Source organism: Chaetura pelagica, unplaced genomic scaffold (genome assembly GCF_000747805.2).
Source record: "Chaetura pelagica isolate M959 unplaced genomic scaffold, ChaPel_1.0 scaffold341, whole genome shotgun sequence".
NCBI lineage: Eukaryota > Metazoa > Chordata > Aves > Apodiformes > Apodidae > Chaetura > Chaetura pelagica.
In genome coordinates, this window is record NW_009952151.1 from 108,444 (window position 1) to 128,842 (window position 20,399).

At 39.7% G+C, this 20,399-nt stretch overlaps 1 protein-coding gene across 1 annotated transcript in view; it reads right to left on the reverse strand.

The window, feature by feature from the left end:
* FNDC3B (fibronectin type III domain containing 3B) overlaps positions 1-20,399 on the reverse strand; it is a 163,114-nt gene that overhangs the window by 97,966 nt on the left and 44,749 nt on the right. Inside the window, exon 3 of the mRNA XM_010006566.1 lies at positions 4,999-5,075. Coding sequence (XP_010004868.1) covers positions 4,999-5,075 — 77 coding nt within the window. The remainder of the gene's footprint in view (positions 1-4,998; positions 5,076-20,399) is intronic.

A 20,399-nucleotide genomic window follows, 5' to 3' on the forward strand; every position in this document is an offset into this window, starting at 1 on the left:
CTTTCCCTATCCTGCAGAACATTTCTTCCCTAAACTAGGCAATATATATATATATACACGCACATAGATTTCTGAAGCTGTACAATCTGTATATATGCTATTCTGTCCTTAACAGATCATCCAATTGGTAATCCACTGTATGATATGCATCAGATAGCTCTAAAAACACCAAGGGTTAAGACTGTAGATATCTCTTGATTTGTAGTGGGTAGACAGCAGTAGTGCCATTCTGGGATATGACATTTTCCATTCATAAAAGACAGAGCAAATTAGTTTTGATCCATTAATGTAAATAACATAATTTAGCAGGGAGGTGAAACTTTGCTATTTAAATCTGCAATTCTGTGCATGTTTTAAAACTGTCATGAAGATCATCAATTCATCAGGAAACAACACATTGTATGCTAAAATGTCTCTAGTTCAGTGACAAGAAGCAACAAAACTTTAATCCCTGTTGAGGTCTCTAGATGCAACTGAAATACTAAAGGCAATTGCTATTACTAATTTCAGCAGTTTATATTTACAGAAAACAAGTATCTCTGGTCATCTGGCACCTAGAGCTAAACTTACATTATTTTGTGTTTTTCAAACAGTTAATAGGTAAATTGTCTTTTGCTGTTATATTTTGGTACTCCTGGAATGCCACCTCAATAACAATGCTATTATAGCACAGCTCTGTGTGGTTTTTTCTTCCATAATTTAGTGAGCTTAATTACTGAGTGAGGTAGATAGATGATCTTTCAGGAGAACCTGAACATTACTCATACACAAGAAAATTGCCTCCCCCATCAGTTGCCCCATTTGAGAATACCATTCCAAATGTTACTTGTTTTACATTAAAGACATCACTGTGGCAATGAAACTAGAGGTAACTCACATATTCAATGCATGTCACTCCTCCATGTTCTCTCATTTTTCTCCACTGAAATTTAATACTATACCCCCAGGATAAAGACAGGCATGTTTCACTGAATGGGTATAATATGGTAATATGCAATTAATTTCCACTTGCTTTCCAAAAAGTACAATAGAATTGTTAGATCACTTAAATTTAGCAGGCTAGATTCAGCAAGGACATCTGGAGCATGGCCACTGGGTGGACCATAACCAATACTTTGGGAATTTCATAAACGAATTTGAAACTTCATTCATAAATCAATCTGTACCAGAAAACAGTACAGAATGAGCTCATCCACAGGGAACTTGGATGTCAACATTTTATTTGTTCACTTAATTTCTTAACGATGCCAATCTGAGTTCACACCAGCCCTGGCAAGTTTGCATCATTATCTTTGCCATCCATCACATACAAACACTGGTATTAAATCCATACCTTGTACCTGGAAAAGAGACAGATGAACATCTATAATACTGGCAAGAATGCTGGGGTTTATTATATCTAGAATGACACAGATCTTCAGGACCAACGTTCGTGAATTGAAACAGATCATCACTTTATGGCTTGTTTCAGGAGCATGAGATCTGCACCACCTGCCTTGTGTTCAGAGCAAGAGGGAGGATCATCCTGTTAAAGGATGCCTTGATCAATTGCAGTCTACAAAACACAGAAAAGCTCTGTGAGGAGTAAGCCACACAAAAACAAAGAGTCTGTGGCTAGACGCTCATGCTAGCAAAACATGGTTTTGGAAGAGAACACCTCTCTTGCAGTAAAGTACCCCAAACCAAAATTTTAATTCTTGAGGATGTGATGGATTTTCTACTGCTGTAAATGTTATTTAAAAACTCTTCTCTTTCTACAAGATATGCCTCAGTTCTGTCAAATGCCATGTGCTTGATGCAGGAATATCCAACTGCAGGACCATGGCTTGAGTTACATAGTTCAGACTCTGACGCCAGTGCTACTTCCTGACATAAAGTCTTATCAGCACTATGCATATTTCATGCACCAACCTGTAAATCAGTCCTTTAGTCTTAAAAATCTGTGTCAGAGCCCTAATATTAACAACTCTGTAAATAAAAGTGGAGTTTCATGCCAGATTAGCATATCCAACTACACACAAGCAATTCCTCCAACTCCAATGGAACTGCTCCAGACTCATTTCAGAGAGAACATACCTCGGCCAATAGCCCTAAGCAAGCAAGTTGATGATTGTGCTTTTTGATACTGCCCTTTTTCTAGCTCTCATCATAAGAACACCCCAAATCCTCCTCCTGTCCCCCAAAATATACAAGGTGAGAAGCAGAAACAAAAAGCTACGAGGATGTCTCCAAATTTAATAGTTTAGCATCCAAATTGTGATTTATTTTTTTTTGTTGACACCAGGGATCTAGAGTGCTCTGGAAGCCAGGAAAAGTGCCACAGACCCTGATGGAAAGAAGCCACCAGTGAACATCCCAGTGGTATGTGGGCTCCCAACCAGCCCTGTAGGATTCCTGTGGCATGGAACCCACATCTCAGAAACAGAATGGGCATTAACACTTCTGTCTGGCTCCTGTCTAATCAGGGGAGCTGCAACTTCAACATTCAACAGCTGAAGCCAAAATTGCTGACGTCACATGCATTTAATCCAGATTTCCCTACCATGTCACCTTCCACAACTAACTTTTAAAGTAGCAGTATCGTCTCCCAAGAGCACAACAAAGAACGTTTTCTCTCTTTTATCTTTAACTAACCCTTAGCCAACAAAGAATTGCAGAGACGTGAACTCTGATCTGATAGCTCCTATCTGCCAGAGACGCACAGAGATCTGTCTGCTGAAAAACAAATGCAAAATAACCAGCTGCATTGAATGGGTTTTTGAAAGTAAAACCATAGCATGGAAGATCTGAACTGGTGGCATCTATCTGTCTCCTATAATTTTCCTGGGTTTTTTTTTCCCACCTTGGCTAAGCCTCATCATTGGGAACATCTCCTTAACATCAACAAACTCAGCTTCTAATCTAGACTCCTAATCTGGGCCTTGAAGTCTACAAATGGAATCTGTTTTCCCACTGCTTCCAGTGGAGCTGATCCTGCAGGACACAAAACCTCCTGCCTATTTTCTGCTGATCATTTCCACAAAACCAAAGAGGTAATGAAGTATCATTTCAACCCAGGGTTGCAATCACTAGATAACTAATATAAGGCTAATACTCACAGCTCCAACAGGCTGGGCATAACAAAATGGTAAAAAGATGACATGCTTTTTTTAATAGACACTGTTACTTCCAAGCAGGGTTTTCTGCCTTCTGCCTGACTCTTAGATGCACACTTTGGGGACAAATCAAACCAAAAATCACATACATTTTGATTCCTATCTCAGAAAGCTTTAATTTGCATTATGGCCTTTCCTCTGCCATTCTAAATTTGTGATCTCACTGTTCATCATAAAATAGAATTTTTAATTATGAGGCAATAGACAAAGTCAAGAATAAATAAGGCAGGGCCATTTACTATAATAAGAACTAATTTGATTACTATACAGTTTCAACTACTATTTAACATGAAGCAGTCTGAAAGGCCAGAGGCTTGCTCTGCTGCTGAAAAGCACTCAATACAGAGTTTTCCCCTGAAACTTGGCAAAATATTTCCAGCTCCTTGGAAAAATTTCTTCAGAAGGAGGTTTCTGGTTGTTGGGGTTTTTTTGTTAAGAAGCTACTTAAAATCTTCCTTGGTGGAATTATTACAGTGTCCCACAGAAAGAATTAAAGATTAATTTAATTCAGACAGAGATACAATTGGAACACTTTAATAACTCAGGTTTGGAAAGCATTGCAATTAAACCCAACCATTTGTCTTAGTGCAGGGGCTGAGAGGTATAAACAGCTTAATAATGTAAAGGTGTTAAAGTCTTTTCAAAGGAGGAGTAAATCTTTAAAAAATTCCTCTGCATTATACAGGTCAGTTTATTAAATTAGGTGAGCACATGGTGAGTATTAAATGGCAAATGCTGCCTCAAACATACCCCAACCACCCACTTTGGGATGTTTGGAGAGCAGGAGGAAGCTGGACCACCCTGCTGTCCTGCCCTCTCTCCTAGCCTAACAATGACCCCCTTCCTTAAAGCATGTTTGCAGTCTGTTCAGAAACTAAAATACCACAGAGCAATTGCAGTATTTTGTGGGATTTAAGTATGACGCCATCCACAATTTTTCAGAATTACACAAGCTCACATGGGGAGGGGAAGGGATTCCAGGACATCATTTATTTTCTGCTTAACAAGACGTAAACTATATATATCAAAACTTCTTATGCTAGTCATTAAGGGTATCTGAAATACATTGTATTACTTCAGCGAAGCTCACAGTCCAGTCCTTCAATGAAAGGGGTGAAATAATTGCATTTATGGGGTGGTTCACAGCTATTCTGCCTTATATCAACCTTTGTTTTGTTCTTTTTTTTTTTCTTCCTTACTTCAGAAAGAGTCTAAAGCTTCACAGAAGATGGAAGAACACAATTATTTGGTAATCTGAAGTGGTTATTTACAGAAAAGAGCAGTAGCTTCTGAAGAGTTCTAAAACTTAACAGCTTTGTGTGAAGACTTTTCCTTTTTCCCCCCTTAAATAGAAAATTAAATCACATTTATGCTTGAAAACAAACCAAAACTCCCAGTTCTTTAGACATTGCACTGTTTCTGCTGTGTAAGTTCTTTAGGATCAACAGCTTATTTTATAGCTCCAGTGGCTCTTTCTCTCACTTCTACCAGTCCCCTACCCATTCTGACTGTCACACTAGAAATGAAAGCATCACAGAAGAACACGGACTGCTCACAAGAGGGAAAGAAGTTGCAATACAGGCACAACCTGTATGCTTAGCTTCTGCTAGTCTTAAAACCTACATGGCACACACACACACACATACTGGTGTGTGTGAAGGTGCACATGGATGCTCACTTGTGCAAACGTGTGCGCTCAGTGCTGCTAGTAAAGAGGAGGAATAGGAAAACATGTATTACTGTTTAAACCAGTATTTCCAAGTTAAACTTGAACTAAGCAGATTTCTCTGTATGGATGAGTGCTGTTGCTTTTACAGGTACTTCAATTCATCAAGAAGCATACCTGTGAGATGTAACCAGGAGGCACGTGGATAGGGGGAATGGATCCATTGGGTGACATCATGGGAACCTCCGCGGGTCCTAAGAGAAAGACAGAAATAAGATATTTCTTTTTTTCCAGTTGAAAAAAAAATAATTTATCACACAATTGGTCAGAGAAAGCTAAAAATAGCTTTGCTTTTGAAGCCTGCAATAACAAAATGAGCAGCTCCACTAATGTCTGGTATATGGAAAATGCTGTGTGCCACCATTCTGAGAATAAGATCCCCGTTCAATGACTTTACCATATATTCCATTGAAATAATATTTTCATCATAAAACAGCTAAAACATAGACTTTGTATTACCCACTGATCAGCTTGTACAGCATTAAGCAGTAACAGAATATGTCCTTTAGCAGTCCACAATTCCTACACTGAAATCTGGTTAAGTTATTCTTGTGGAAGGCATGAGAGCAGAGAACAAAGCAGAAGCTGTGCAGCCTGGAATTAGGCAGCTCCCAAGGAAAGCATCCAATTGTAGCAAAAAATAAAAAAATCACATATGTGAAAAACTATCTATGTATTTAAGAATGCACAAAGACCAAATTCATTATCTCAGCTATTCAGACAAACCTTGGAATGTGGTTATACAAGCAAGAAGCTTATGGTTTCCACTCAAAAATCCAGCCCTGAACATGTAAGTTCCATTTTGAGGCACTGAGTACAAGTATAACAAAGCAAGTGCCATGACCTGCTGAGTTTTGCAAGCAGAGCCTCACAGCTTAAAGAAAGGGTCTAGACCAAACGGAAACAGTTCAATCAGTTCCTCATTGATTCACACATTAAAACTGGGAAGATGATACAGAGCAGTCAATGAAATGTACCCCCCAAACATCAGACAGATGGTTGCCATGAAAGTTGACTACTTTTAAAAAGCAAAGCTAATTTAATTACTTCCTTATTATTTGCCATGGGCCAAGAAAATATTCATGGTCACACTCTTGAGAGAGCTCTGCTTCTCGCTGTTGTAAATTCAATTTTAGTTTTGACTGACAATACAAAGGATAACTTCCTAACCTCTGATGGAGAAGCCATCTAACATCTCCAAATTGTATCATCTAGGCAAGGAAGCTAAACACTAAAACACATGAAGGACTTCAGACACAGATGGGATGTGATGGCCTTGAGAAGTGACTGCTCCTAGAGCTTAGAGAAATCATATCAAATCCCCAACAGCCTGTTATCTGATCCCAGCAACACCAATCCTCATTAAATGATCAAAAAGTCATTCACTATCCATCTACATTTTTATACTCTTCAGGCTGCTTATCATGCAATAAGCATGATATTGCTTCAGGACTTCAAAATGCAAGTTAGACACAGGAATCCATCTGAGTTATTTATACCTCCTCTGACCTTGGTTCATTTTCTCTATCCAGTTATTTATAGGCTAATCAGCACATATGGTTTTTACTAGTCACATCTAGATTTGAAATACAGTAATTTATCATCAAGCATATTAAGCACATGAAACCTCTGAAGTTTAAATTTAAATTAAGTAATTTTAGGTGTGTGGTTCTGCTGCTTTACATCCTTCCTTGTACCTAACTATGCAGGGAATTTACCTGCAGCCCCAATAAGAAAAAGAAGTTACTACTTTTCCTTCTTACTCATCTCATATGGCTTTTCTTCTCCCACCTTATTCTATAGCCATTTTAGCCTTATTTGTCTCCTCAGATATTCAACAATTTTAGTGTGAATGGAAGAAAATCAGTATGAGCAATTCATGGTGGGAAGTTACCATCTAAATAGCTCTATCTAAACCCATCAAAAATATGAAGTGACAATTGGTTCAGAAATAATTTTACAGAAATATTATTTGAGTAAATGTGTTTTCTCTATTAAAAAAGTCTCTGCAAATTTCTTTTGAGGAATATGGCTTTTTATTTCTCTCTGAATCTACTTTGGTTTCTATTCACTGCCAAGTTTCACTCCACACTAAGTTGGACAGTACACCTGTACGTAACAGCCAACACCAGTAAAAACACAATGACACTTTTTGGGGGAGTTCAGTTCAGTTCTTCAGGATGGAACATGCCTGAGATTAAGTAAAATGAACAATTAACATTGTTAGGTGACTCATTCCTCATCAGTAATTTCTAAAACCTGAAAAACTGAAAAGTCTGTATAAAACAAAGTAACCTGAGTTCCCAATTTTAGTAGACAATAATTACAATGTTACAAGTAAATTCTGCTTACTAGAATAAAGCTTTAAAATGTAACCTCTTCCAGTCCCCCACTAAAATGCTTTCTACTTACAACTGCACTGGCCCTAGCCAATTTCTCTCAAAAAATAGGTACTCTGAAAAATGGAAACATTTTGACATTTCCACATACAAACCAGGTAGTCTCTAAACAACAAATGAGAAACACTCTGCTTGGCATGCCTTGTATCTGTCCTTCTGAACCATGTGCCAACTGCTCACATGGAGTAGTGATCTACTTGCTAGAAGAAACCCAACTCCCACACCAATACTGTTGACTGTATCCCTCCCATTCCAAGAAAAAAATAATTTAAAATACTGTGTTTTATCATTGAAACATGCACCGTGCAACATGATTCTTAACCTTGCATATGACCCACAAACTGTTAAAGTCATTTGGGTAACAGGTTTTGAAGGAATGACAGCCTAGTGATTTGCAGCTAGATTTTGTTTCCAGTGCTTTGATTTCAAGGCTGGCCAAATGACTTTAGCACACGTTATTTCATCTCTCTCCTCAACAACATCAAAGCAACTTGAAGTGGTAGCAAGTAAAATACAGACCCCACCACCCCAGCACAATGAGTCGCAAAACCAAACCTTTTCTGAGGTTAATTGAGGCTAAGTATTTTTGTGTTATGTAAATTACTTTAAACTGTTAAAAATGCAACATTTAGATAAGGGTGTTCCTCATTTGTTTGTATCCACAGGGTGTCCTCTAGAGAGTTAGAACTCTGCAAGCTTTAACTGAAGTTTGTGGTTCAATATAAAATCTAATTTCAATGAGAAGTCAGCCTATTCTAGCATGGATGCTGAAATGAGCTCACTTTATTACTTTTTAATACTGTTAACAAACCGAGGTCATCTCCTGCATTCATAATGAAACTGAGCCAGAAGGGCTTTGACCACCTCTGCTGACAAAACAAGAGGCCAAAGTCCACTCCAAGCTCTGACATGGTAAATGCAGAGCACCTCCATCAGCTTCTGGAGGGCTGCCCCAAAAATCCTGGTGTTGGCTACATCCAAAATGCAGGTTGTCCCTTCTCTGAACTGAGGAAAAAGTGGAGAAGCCACCAGGCTGAAGGCACTGAAGCCCATCTACCCACACAGGTGACAAAACCCCAGCTGCAAAAGCACAAAGTCTTCACTTTTCTAACACATGTTGATAATTAACGGGCAGTAAAAGAAGCAACTCGGTCTCATATTGTGGCAGAGCTAATTAGCAGCTTGACACCCCAGGAAGAAGAACCCGTCCTCCTCTTCCAAGCCACATGTTCCCCCTTTTGTGCTGCTCTGTCACTCCTCTGATGGCGTGGAAGCTGATTATTTTAACCATTTCAGATGACCAAAAAGGTTTGGCAAATGTATTGCCTCTAAAAAACAGCTGCACATGAAATCTAACAAGAAGGACAATTATTATAATCCTTCTCTTATCATGGTATATCACATGAACCTGCAGATTAAATCAGTCTCCCTCTGATTTCTGTGTCTGCCAAGAGGATCCTTCTGTCACAGGAGAACTGTCAGTTCTTCTGGCCACTTCCATTCCTTCAGGAATTATGCCACAATCTACTTGAGAAACTTCCGTCCTGAGGTTTTCAAGGCTAATTTTAGCCTTAGTTGCAAACCATGACACTTTCAAAATTCTTGTATAAAACCAGTTTTGGAATACATATGCTTTTTTTCTTGTTCCTGAGTGACCTTTTATGGACATACTAATATCAGCTTAATTAGATTTTTTCCTTAAATTATAGGAGCCAAAACCTGACATTTCAGTTCCTCCAGCTGTAGCAATCCATCTTTCCTATTTGTTTCTTTCCACACAGCATTACAAGGAAAAAAAGTGATTTTACTGCACTATTTTCCTTTCCTTACTGCTTATAGAGAATTGCTTTTCTCTCTGAATTTCTAAATGATGTTCACTGGAGAGGATTTTCCACATCCAGCTCCAGCACATGAACACCTGTTTTACTCCCATGTATCCACTGACAATTTTGCATAGCTTGTTACAGACCCTACACCAAGACTTTGTTATGAAGTTCCCATTCTGAGACCAGTCACTGAAAACTCTCTGAAGCTCAGGAATTTCTCAGCTCTGTTTCTAGCAAACACACCCTGACTTACTGTTTCACACCACAAAACCTACATTAGCATAGAAACAATATTAAATTTAATTATTTGGACACTTTTACTTTGAAATTTAAGAATCCTGTACATTTAGTAACATGAGCCTACTGCACTAGATAAGTAGAAGATTAAATCCAGCCAGGTAAATGCATATACTTTTATAAAGTTTAACAGTTATAAGTAATCCATGAAAAAACATTAGGCCTCCCTGTGATTCACAACAAAACTGGTATCACATCTTCCACTACAGCGCTTCTCAGGAAGTAAATTTATGGAGCAAGAGGTGTGACCAAATGAAAAGGAAAGATAATTAAAGGGCAAATTGGCCTGCTTTGCTAAAACAAATGACCCAGGGCTTGCTGACCTTGGCGGGGACCCAAGAGTTTGCATTTTCACATGGATGAGCAGCTGTTCCGGAACAATTTCCTCAATGAACTAAGCACAAACAGGCACCCTGTTGCTGTCAGGCACTCGAGTCTTCTCCCTCTGCTTGGTGAGTCTCAAAGCAGTTCACGGACCCAACCAGGTGATGACAAGGAAAACAAAACAAAACAAAAATCCCGGATTCTTCTATTCATCTTCCTTCCTTTGCAGCAGAGGTGTGACGAGTGTTTTTCCCAACCTTTCAGCCACAGCCTGAAACTGCTTGTTAGCACAAGCTAACATGAGTGTGTCAGACAGCTTTACAGAAACCTTTGAAGTAGGATGGAAAGACCTATCACCTACAAACATCACCACAATTTTGAGGTGCACCTTCTCCCAGAGAAGAGTGGATGCTAACTGCACTCTGCTCACATACAGCACAAGGCAGGGGAAGAATCAACTCCCAGGTATCTATTTCAGTTGCAAGGGCACAGGGTCTTAAATTTGCGGCTGATCAAGATCTGAACGCTTTGTCCTTAAACAAGTATAAATGTATCAATCAAAGCAACTCCAGATTAGAAAGAAAAGAAGGAGCAGCTTTTACAATTTTAACTGCTGGAGTGGGTAAAATGACAGCTTTAAAAAATACCCTTGAAGAGGTCTGAACTGTCAGGAAAAAATCCCACTTACCCTGCATTCAATCTGCCACAGGCTGGGTTGTGAAAGGTGCAATAATGACGTTATCAATTTAATTTAACAAGGAAGAGGGCTTATGAAAGCATCCAGCACTTGGCCAGCCCCATGGCACCAGCTTGTGCCTGATGAAGGCAGCATATAGAGAGGTTTATACTGCTTATCCACATGTATTTGTCATTTTTTTTAAGACAACCTCATCTACACCTAAGAATGTGGATAAAGGGATGCCTATCACACGTCCATTCACATCTAGCAGTTCAACTGTTTACTTTCTATTCAGATCACAGGTTAGTAGTATGAAGCAATTCCTTCCTTTTACAAGAGCAGTACAAAAACATTACCAAAACCATCAAGTTTAATAATGGAAATGGCTTCATGACTTTCAAACTATCTTGGATCCTGCATCAAAATGACTACTTAAATGCAAATGAAACATTCAAAAAAAGTATCAGCCTGAAGTTCCCTGCACGTGCATGGTTTAGCCATTGAACAGCTACCTCAACCTGTACATAGATAAACACGGGGTTGGAAAGCAGAGACTGAAGCACTTTTGATGTAGTTGAAATGTGTTTCTTAAACTCCTTTGCAACTTCTCTGCCTGCTTTATGGGTTGTTGGCTTTTTTTTCAACATTCTTTCTAAATACTGGGACTACTTTAGCAGTCAAAAATTGTAACAGCCCATCCCATCCTAGATTATCAGGCTCGTCATAAGCATTTAAAACATAGTTGAAGTCATAAAAAATAGTGGCCTGTCTGAGTTTCAGTGCATGACCATGATTAACATGAACTGCAGATGCTGTACACTTGTTCAGTACATGGATGTCCCAGCCACAGGCCCTACGATAACATCCAGCCCAGTCTGGGCTTGACTGATGTTTTCAACATGTGCAGACAAACTCACTCAACCAAACATCAAATCCCAACACTCAGAAATCTGTGCCAAACGCATCAAGCAGACAGCTTCTGGAGCATTTTCTGGCTTATTTACACGACAGCACCTTTGCTGTTTACACCAGAGACTCTTGAAAACGGTTTATTTTACCTGTGATTGCCCCTTGACCTGCTGCACACAGCAGGAGGCTCAAGTACATTCAACCTGTAGTTACAGCAGCACTCGACACTTTCACGTGAGCACCAAGAGATTCCTGCTCAACAACATGCTCTTCTGCTATGTGTGTCTCCCAGATGTTGTGTTCTGGTTTGGGGCATATTCTAGAAATAATACAGTAACCCATAAAAACAGGAAATGAACTCAAATCTTATCAGTTGCACTGGACATGCCCTGTCCAAAGCTATCACAGCACTACAAGCTGTTACACAGCAGCAGAAGAGGAAGAGGATTTGAAGCATTTGAAGAGGAAGCTGGGCTAAATGTTTGTTTGTAGAACTATGAACCCATAAATTATAGGTTTCAAACACAAATTGAATTGCATTTTGAGATATTTATGCTAAAAGGATAAAGAACCATGCCACTCCTCACATGCAAGACCTGACGGGCAGTCCTGAAACCTTGGGGTTTGGCTTCATCACCACTAATTTAACAAGCAGAGGAGAGTCCAGAGAAGGTCCCTGGGCTGCCTTCATAGCCTGTCACATTTTCCCCTTGTGCATCACCAGCTTCTCCTCCTGCTGTGGGGCTAGAAGGGGAGTGGGAAGCACCTGGGGACCAGGACCTGCTCCTGCAGCTCAGGGCCACCCCACGCCAAGACAGAGCACTGCTAACTGCCACCTGCAGCAGTGACAATCAAGCTGACACTTTACAAGAAGCTTGAACAAACTGAAGGTGACTGAAATATTTAGAAAAGGTTAGAGAAGTACAGAGGTCCAGTCCCAGAGAACACAGATGAGACAAATTCTTCAGGTCTCCTGCTGTTCTTCTACATTCCCAGGTGGGTTTTGTTTCTTTTTTGAACCAGGCCCATATATTATTCTAGAGTTTCAATTTATGGGCAACATTTTAGAGTGGAAAATTGTTGTTGTTGTTTTGAATGGAAATGGAGTATTTTCCTGCTCTTCTCTGAACAAGCACTTGGATTCTTTTGCTAAAATAAAACCTTTTCTGATGGCTGGCTCAACAGCCGCTACTGCAAAAACACTTGCAAAGGGTATGTTGCAATACTTCAAGCATTGAAAATAAGCATACTCCCATGGCAATTCACCAGATGGGCTGCAGATTGTAAATCATAGATGTCTAGACTAAAACACAAGAGACAAACATCTGTCTAAAATCAGTTGACTTGAATGGCAAATACTGCTAAATAAATTAGGACTACGTTGGAAACAAAGAGAAAAACCAACTACGTTGAAAACATCTGAAATTAATCCATTAGCACACAAGCCACAACACAATAACCTGAAACTGGAGACACATTCATTTTGTGATGAACATTAGCCCAGTATGACACCCTGGCATCTGAAAGGAGGAGCACAAAAGCATTTCTATGACTCAGCACCACGTTACCCCAAAAGGACTCACGAATCCATTCCCAAAACATACGGCTGGTGTGGGCTTGTTATTCTCCTCACTTCACAACTAAAACTGTGGGGCAAAGAAATTAAATGCCTGATGCAAGGTCACACAGGAAGCTTGTGGGAATGTCACTGGATACAAACCCAGAACAGCGCTTAGGTCATAAGACTTAAGTCTGAATAAACCTTCAGACTGTTAAAGACTAGTAGGTTATCACACAGAAAAAATGCTCTATTTTGGAAAAAAGTATCTCTCATATCTACTAACTTTTTTGCCTTTGTACAACCTTATGTTTTATGATAGAAAAATGCCAGTGGATGAACAAGGAGAACAGCAGCACAGAGGTGTTGCACTGAAAACACCAGCCTGCCCTTTGCAGGAGGCTTGGAGAAAGAAAAGGAGACCATAAAGCTGAGCTCAGAAACAGGAGAAACTCATCAAATAACTATTGCCAACCCATACAAATGATGGGAGATCTCTGGCAGCATCAGGTTTCATTTCAGAATCAAAAGTCTCATGTTACCAAGTTTTGACACTGCTAAAGTTTTAAACAGCAACAGAAGGATCAGCATCCTCCAGCTGCACTTCCCACCAGACCTGTAGTGAAAATGGATGTCAAAAAGTGAGAATTATTTTTGCACCAGTTATTAACAACATTACCATTTACATAAAATACACTATTTCCTTGATAGTAATAGAGGTTATTTATTTGTAGGAAGGCAAACCAAAAGTCAAAGGACATAATGAAAGATGGAAGTTCAGTTATGGAAGTTACTTTGCCTTTGCTATTTTGAAAGAGCTCTTCGACACAACCCAGTGATGTCAATGCTTTTTGAGCACGTGTGCATGTTTCAGCTTTCTGGCACATGTATAAAATGGCATTCACTTGCAAAAAGTTCTTCTTTCTGCAATGGGTTTATACAAATGCTAAACAATTTGCTTTGATCACAACTTCCATTAAAGGTAGCAATAATTATACAACATCACTTTTCTGCAGCAGTAAAAGAAAATGCTCCAATTACGCATAATATAATTATTGCTTTCCCATGGCAACACCAAAAAAGACTGTGCAATCAGCAACAGACCCCAAACCTAGCCAACAATGAAGTTACACAATACATTTTCTTCCACCTGCCCCAAATGAGGCAGTAATTAGGTGATGGCTATTCTTTACCTGTCCACCCACAGCGAGAAACATCATCCAGCCAGTGAAAACTAAAGCAAGCTTTCAATCCTACCACCCGCCTTGAGCTGACACGGTGCCACCACTCAGCATGATGAGGCTGATGAGTTTTGTTCCTGACATGTTTGGACTTTGATGATTCATCTGAAGTTCTCTATTTCAATGTGTTCATCAAAACCATAGCAATGAATATCCACCTGCCACAAACAAGCGCTCTTTATCGTGTGGGGGTGGGGAGGGAAGGAGAATCATCAACATCTGTGGCACCCAGGTACTGGGTGCTGGGCTATTTTGTGAGGCTGTAGCAAACTGCCATCTCCCTGGGATAGAAGCACAGACTCCCAGTTCTCTGTGCTGTTGTTCTCTGAACCTCTTGACATCACACCAAACCCAGAGGAAGGTGCTCAATATCCCACCACAAAGCCCAGCAGAGCCACTTGAATCCCAGAGAAAGCTGCTTATGTTGACTTGGGCTCCTCCTCTCCTACTCCAGCAGCCTCTTTCTGTAGCTCTCAACTACAGGGTGGCTGTTCCAGAGAAGTCACTAAATTGCTTTTTCACAGCCTGCTTTCATTTATAAACACTAAAGGTGAGGGGGAAGGCTGTGACTCACCAGGTTATGTTTGAAGGGCCCTGTCATCCTCCCCTCATTTTCACTCCATTGCTCGTATTTCTAAGCTGAGCCACTGCAAGGAGCACGTCAGTTGAGCTGTTGGCTAATGACAGCGTTACAGCCTTCAAAAAATAAACCATAAATTCTTGTCTTCCTTTGTCTCCAGATAAATGATCCTATCATATAGTATGACACAGTGGGTAGAATAAGACTCTTGCCTTTCTATACAATTTAACTGCTGATGAGAAAACAATACTGCATAATTATGTTAATAATTGGAAGAATTCAGTTAAGAATTCTAATTTTAACAAGTATCTAGGACAGTTTATCCTTAGCATATGTGAAATATTGTGATTTTTGTAATACAAGAAAAGGAGTTTCCTGTTGGCTATAGTAACTATGAAATTAATTTATTATCCAAAACATTCATCACACAGTTTGGTAGAGATAAAAACCATCTATACTGCAGGGAAGAAGTATTTCAATGGCCATCACTCTTCAGGTATCTACTGTTGAGGAGCTTTTAGGGTAACAATGTAGCAGCTGGGTATAATGCAGAGGTTATTTTAAAGTTTTCAGACATATGAGCAAAGAGTTATTCCTTGTCTGTCCCAGCAGAGGAAGCAAATCTCAGCCTTGTTGGAGAGTGGGCCGGTGCAGATGCCTCTGCTCAGGAATGTCCATGGGTGCCATCACGTTGGAATAATCCCATTGCTGGGGCCCTTCCCAGGCTAAGGAGGTTCCCAGAGGGATTAGTCCACCATGACAACTCCACCAAAGGGTATGGAATTTGCAGGGTGCAGGGAAAAGGGATTCATTCCCTTTGCGACTATTCCAGGAATGCTCTTGATTTCCTCTTAACAACCCTAGGCTGAAAAACTACCTACTGAATTATTTAAATTTCTTGCTACTTCAACTCTATTGTTGGGATCTAATATCTCAGTTAGTACAGTGAGTGAGGAGTCCAACTTCACTGTTACAGTACTTCTCCTTACAAAGTAGGGGGAGGCAGGGGAACTGGTAGCTAAGGAAATACAGATATGCTTTAAAAATATATATATATAACATTTTCAAAAGGTGAAATTCCAAGTCACAACTCAGCTCCTTGTGGCTGCAGGAGTGTGTGCTAACAAGGGCAAGGACTGTGTGCACAGACAGAAATGGGGAGCACAGGAGCCCTGACTTAAACTGATTAAAACATGTGTCTCACCTACCCTGTTTCATTTAAGTTACTATTGAGCATTAAACAGTAAGAAAAATAAAATCACTCTTCCTACCATTTCTGCACCTAAACCATTATCAAACTTTCATTTTCTAAGGTAGGAACCATCATTTCTGTTCAAAATATCTCAATGGCACTTCTATGCTCCAAAACCTGCATGCAGACACAAAGGTGCAACTCATGTGTTGCACCCACAACCAAAGTGCTTCTCTACCAAAAGGAGCAAGAAATACACTGGCATATTCTTCCTTTTCTTTCACAGAATCTTAGGGGTTGGAAGGGACCTCAAAAGATCATCTAGTCAAACACACCTGCCAGAGCAGGATCCTCTAGGGCACATCACACCTAAACGTGTCCAGGCGGGTTTTGAATGTCTTCAGCAAAGGAGACTCCACAACCTCTCTGGGCAGCCTGTTCCAGTGCTCTGTCACTCTCACAGGAAAGAAGTTTTTTCTGATGTTTACACGGAACCTTCTCTGTTTCAGTTTGCACACATTGCCTCTTGTCCTATCATTGGACATCACCGAGGAGAGTCTGTTGCCTCTGGTAGAACCCTGGCCCAAGGTGTTCCTCCATCCAAACCCATTCCCTTCAGCTGCTCCAAACCAAGCTGCTTATGAGGTCAAGCAGTTAACAGCATATTCTTTTTATTTCTAACCTGATTTCTCTGGTCCATCTGGCATCACTGCCAACAAGGGCAGTGGCAATGAAGGGGCAGGAATACCCTGGGTCAGTATTGCTGCTCATCCACCAGTACATGTCTAACAGTGAGGAAAACAACTCACTGGGTCACAGGAGTTTCTGCATTAGCCCTCTCAGAACTTAAAAAAAGCCAACAAAACCAACAAATAATGAAAACAATTTGTCCTAGTGACTCACAATCTCCACTGTTTGAAGCAAGCCCTGCTTCTGTAATGCTGCATCGCTCTGGCTTCAGATCTAGTCTCACGGGTCTCAGGCTTGTGACTCAACCTTCTTCCCCTGCATTTGCTCATGCAGTTACCCAGTGAGAAGTTACTGAAATGTGCATGCATCATAGGGTCTGGCTAAAAAGCAGATAATCTAGAGAAATCTCAATGTCACTGGAGAATATATATAGAAATCCAACAAGCCCACATTGTTACTTTCCTTGGAAGTCAAAAGAAACTACAACTCCTCAGTCTTTCTGGCTACAGGTCTGCATTGTTTTCCATGAACTTTTCTAATGCTAAGATTACAATGATATTCAGAAACTGTTTTGCAAATACCAGAAAAAAAGCATCCTGCAGAAACACTCCTCATGTACTAGCTTCTTCAGTTGCTTTGAGTCTTTACACGGTTAACTCCATTATGTTAAACTCAGAGCAGTTTTACTCAACTTCAATTTCACTTCTAACACTGCTGCTTCTATTTCAGACACAGAAATGGGTTTCTGCCCCAGAAAGATGATACATTCAGAAAAAAAAAATAATGTCAAAAGCATGTCTTTCTTCAATAAGCTTCTTGCCTTTAGGTGCAGCACCCTTGAAGATGTAATGCAGTGATTTTTTCAAAAGCAGAAAATTCAAGTTTTGACCATGAGCTCCTTTACCTCCTTTCCTTTCTGCTGAAAAACCAGTCAGACACTGATGTTTCTATTGCATATTCTCCCTACCCCACTCCCAGATTCCAAATTTTATGTCCAGGTTATCCCAAGCCTTGGAAGGCAAGCTGGGCTTTAATAGGTAGGCAACAACAGCATCTGCCATTGTTTTTAGTGAGAGAAAGTGAACCTACAACATGAAGTATTTCATGCTGAACTCCAGACACGAGTTAACAGAACAGCTGAGCACAACACAATTACAGTCACCTCTTACTTGTCAGGGGAAAGCTCAGCAGCAAAAAATTACATCTTGCATGTAATGACACTCAAGAACCTCCAAAGCCTGTCATAAATAGAGCTTGTAAGCTATAATATCCCCTTTTTAATGGAGAGCAAAACAAAGAAGAGAAACTATCACATACTGCCACATCAACAGCAAGAGAAAGAATCAGGAAATCTCTTGTAGATGCTCAGCTCTCTAACCACTCCATCATGTTTCCTCAATGCCTAAGATTCAATAAGTCAAATAACAATCCAGAGCCACCATGAAAGAAAACAATGAAGAAGAATTCTCTGAAATATGTGGCCTGTCACTCTGCATTTTGCCCTGCATCTGAGATACATTAAACCAATATCGTTTTCATTATGGAAATTATCTTTTCTAAAAACTTTGCTGTGTCAGCTAAGAGAAATATTGTTCCACACCATATGTTTTAAGGATTTACCTCTTTTCTCTCTCCCATTTCTGTATGTCTGTGCACAGATATACATGTACTTGTATACACTTATGCTGGCATACATGAGATAAATAATTCTAATAAAATAAGAACAGTGAAATTTTAACTCACATATTTGTGGTCATAAGAAGTTTTCACCTATTCCATGTGATACACTCTAACCAGACCTAAGTGAAATTCTGAAGGATATAAGATGCCCTGCAATGATCTCCCACTTCCCCATCAGGAATTTAAAAGACCTGACAAGGTAAAGACACTTTGCAGGATTCTCTTGCACCTACTACAGCAAATGTGTGGCCAGGAGTTAGGAATCAGTTGTCTTCTGGAGGTTAGTCTCGGCTGTGCTGCTCCTGTGCTCTGAGTCCTCTGAAAAAACAGTCTTATCTTCTGAAATGCCTAAAGGAGAAACCCACAACTTTGTACAATGTGCAATGTTACTGCCTTAATAGCTTGCACTACTGCCAGGCAAGGCAGAAACCACAGCTGGAGTCCACAACTCTAATTCTGCATTAGTCGATAGTACAAGATTTATGGGGATAATTCATAAACTTGCATGCTCAGGTTTCAAGCTTAGCCTGTTTTCTTCTACAAAGGTCAGGTCCAAATGAGATTCTGGTAGGATGTGGCCATAATTAAATACTTTCCTATAGGCCACTCTGCTTTAATATTGGGCTTTCTCATCATCAAGATATACATAAGATAAGGGATTGCCTGGTAAACATTTCTATTGCAATTTAACTCTCTGCCTTTTAAGATGAATACATTACTTAAAATCATGCACTTATGGGTATTTTATACCCCAATATACTATGCCAAATGCATTAACCATGGGCCATTTATAGGTATTTTATAGAACTGTGCTCTGCAGCAGAGTATTTTAGCAGCATCTTATAGTATAGCAAGCTATGCAAACCTCAGAGAGTGAATTAACTTCCACCTACAATTTGCAATATACTGTGAAGAGCTTAGAAACATACAGACATGGTTAATTTTTTCTTTTAAGTTTTCTCACAATAAATGATTGACTGCAGTTTATGTCAATACTGCCTTGAGAATGAGCTGTCACTATAGAAACAGTGACAGCAGTGAAGTCCTTCCTTCCTCTCCTGCACACAAAAGTCCAAGAACAAACACATTCTTGTTATTTCTTAGAGCATGTGTGTGCACTGTAAAGTCCTGAGAGAACTCAGCAAGTTGAAGATCTTTTTTCATTTAGTTCTAAAACACATTTATATTCCCAGCAACATACACTCTTCACATCAGCTTCTCCTTCCATGCAAAAAGCTTCTTAGCTTTGGAATTGCAAAATTGCTAGTGAAGCATTTTGAAAGCAAAAATAGATGAGCAGTGCACTTAAAGGAATTATAATCCATGTTTATTTAAGTTAGATATAAATATAGCTAGGGAATGGGAGAGTGGTTCCTGGGGGAGGGAAGGGAACAAGGGTAAAATTTTACTTGTGCTGCAAAGAGCCTCCAGTTACTATACTAATCATTGCAATCTTTGGATTAATTCAACAAGATCATATCAAGACATTTGTACTATACAATTCAGTATCAGATGCAGAGTGAAGCTTGTATAAAATCCTCTAGCATCAGATGAACTTGCCCAGGTAATGAAGCTGTTCATGCAAACGCTGCTGTAGAATCAGGCATTACTATGGTAATTTTCCAATACAGAACTATGTTTACAAACTACAACAACTGAAGGCTTAGAAGATTAAAAGAATTATTTTACAGGCACTATTTTAGTCTCTTAGAAAAGAGTTAGGATGAACTTGTTAGTGACAGCAAACTTTTTTCAAAATAAGCTGAATGGTATGTTAAAAATGTACAGTTACAACTTCTTTCTTTTTTTCCCAAGAGGTAGATCCAGCAACATTTCATTGTAAAAAAAAGCAAACACAATTACAATATAAAAATATAGCAACAAATGGTAAAAAACTCATCCCTTTTTTTTAACTTCCTTCCCTTTCTGAACCCCAGCATTAATGCAACACTCTCAGACAGTCACTGAAGGTTTTTTGACATCGCAGAAGGCTGAAAGGAATATTTCTCTCTCTCTCTCTCTCGCATTCAGAAAGCCTGAGCACAAGAGGAGCTATTCAAGGCATGATGGAGTGCCTCACAGAGACTGCAATATGTTCCCAGTTGGCAAGCAGGGATCTGTTTGGACAGTGAGCCCAGCCATC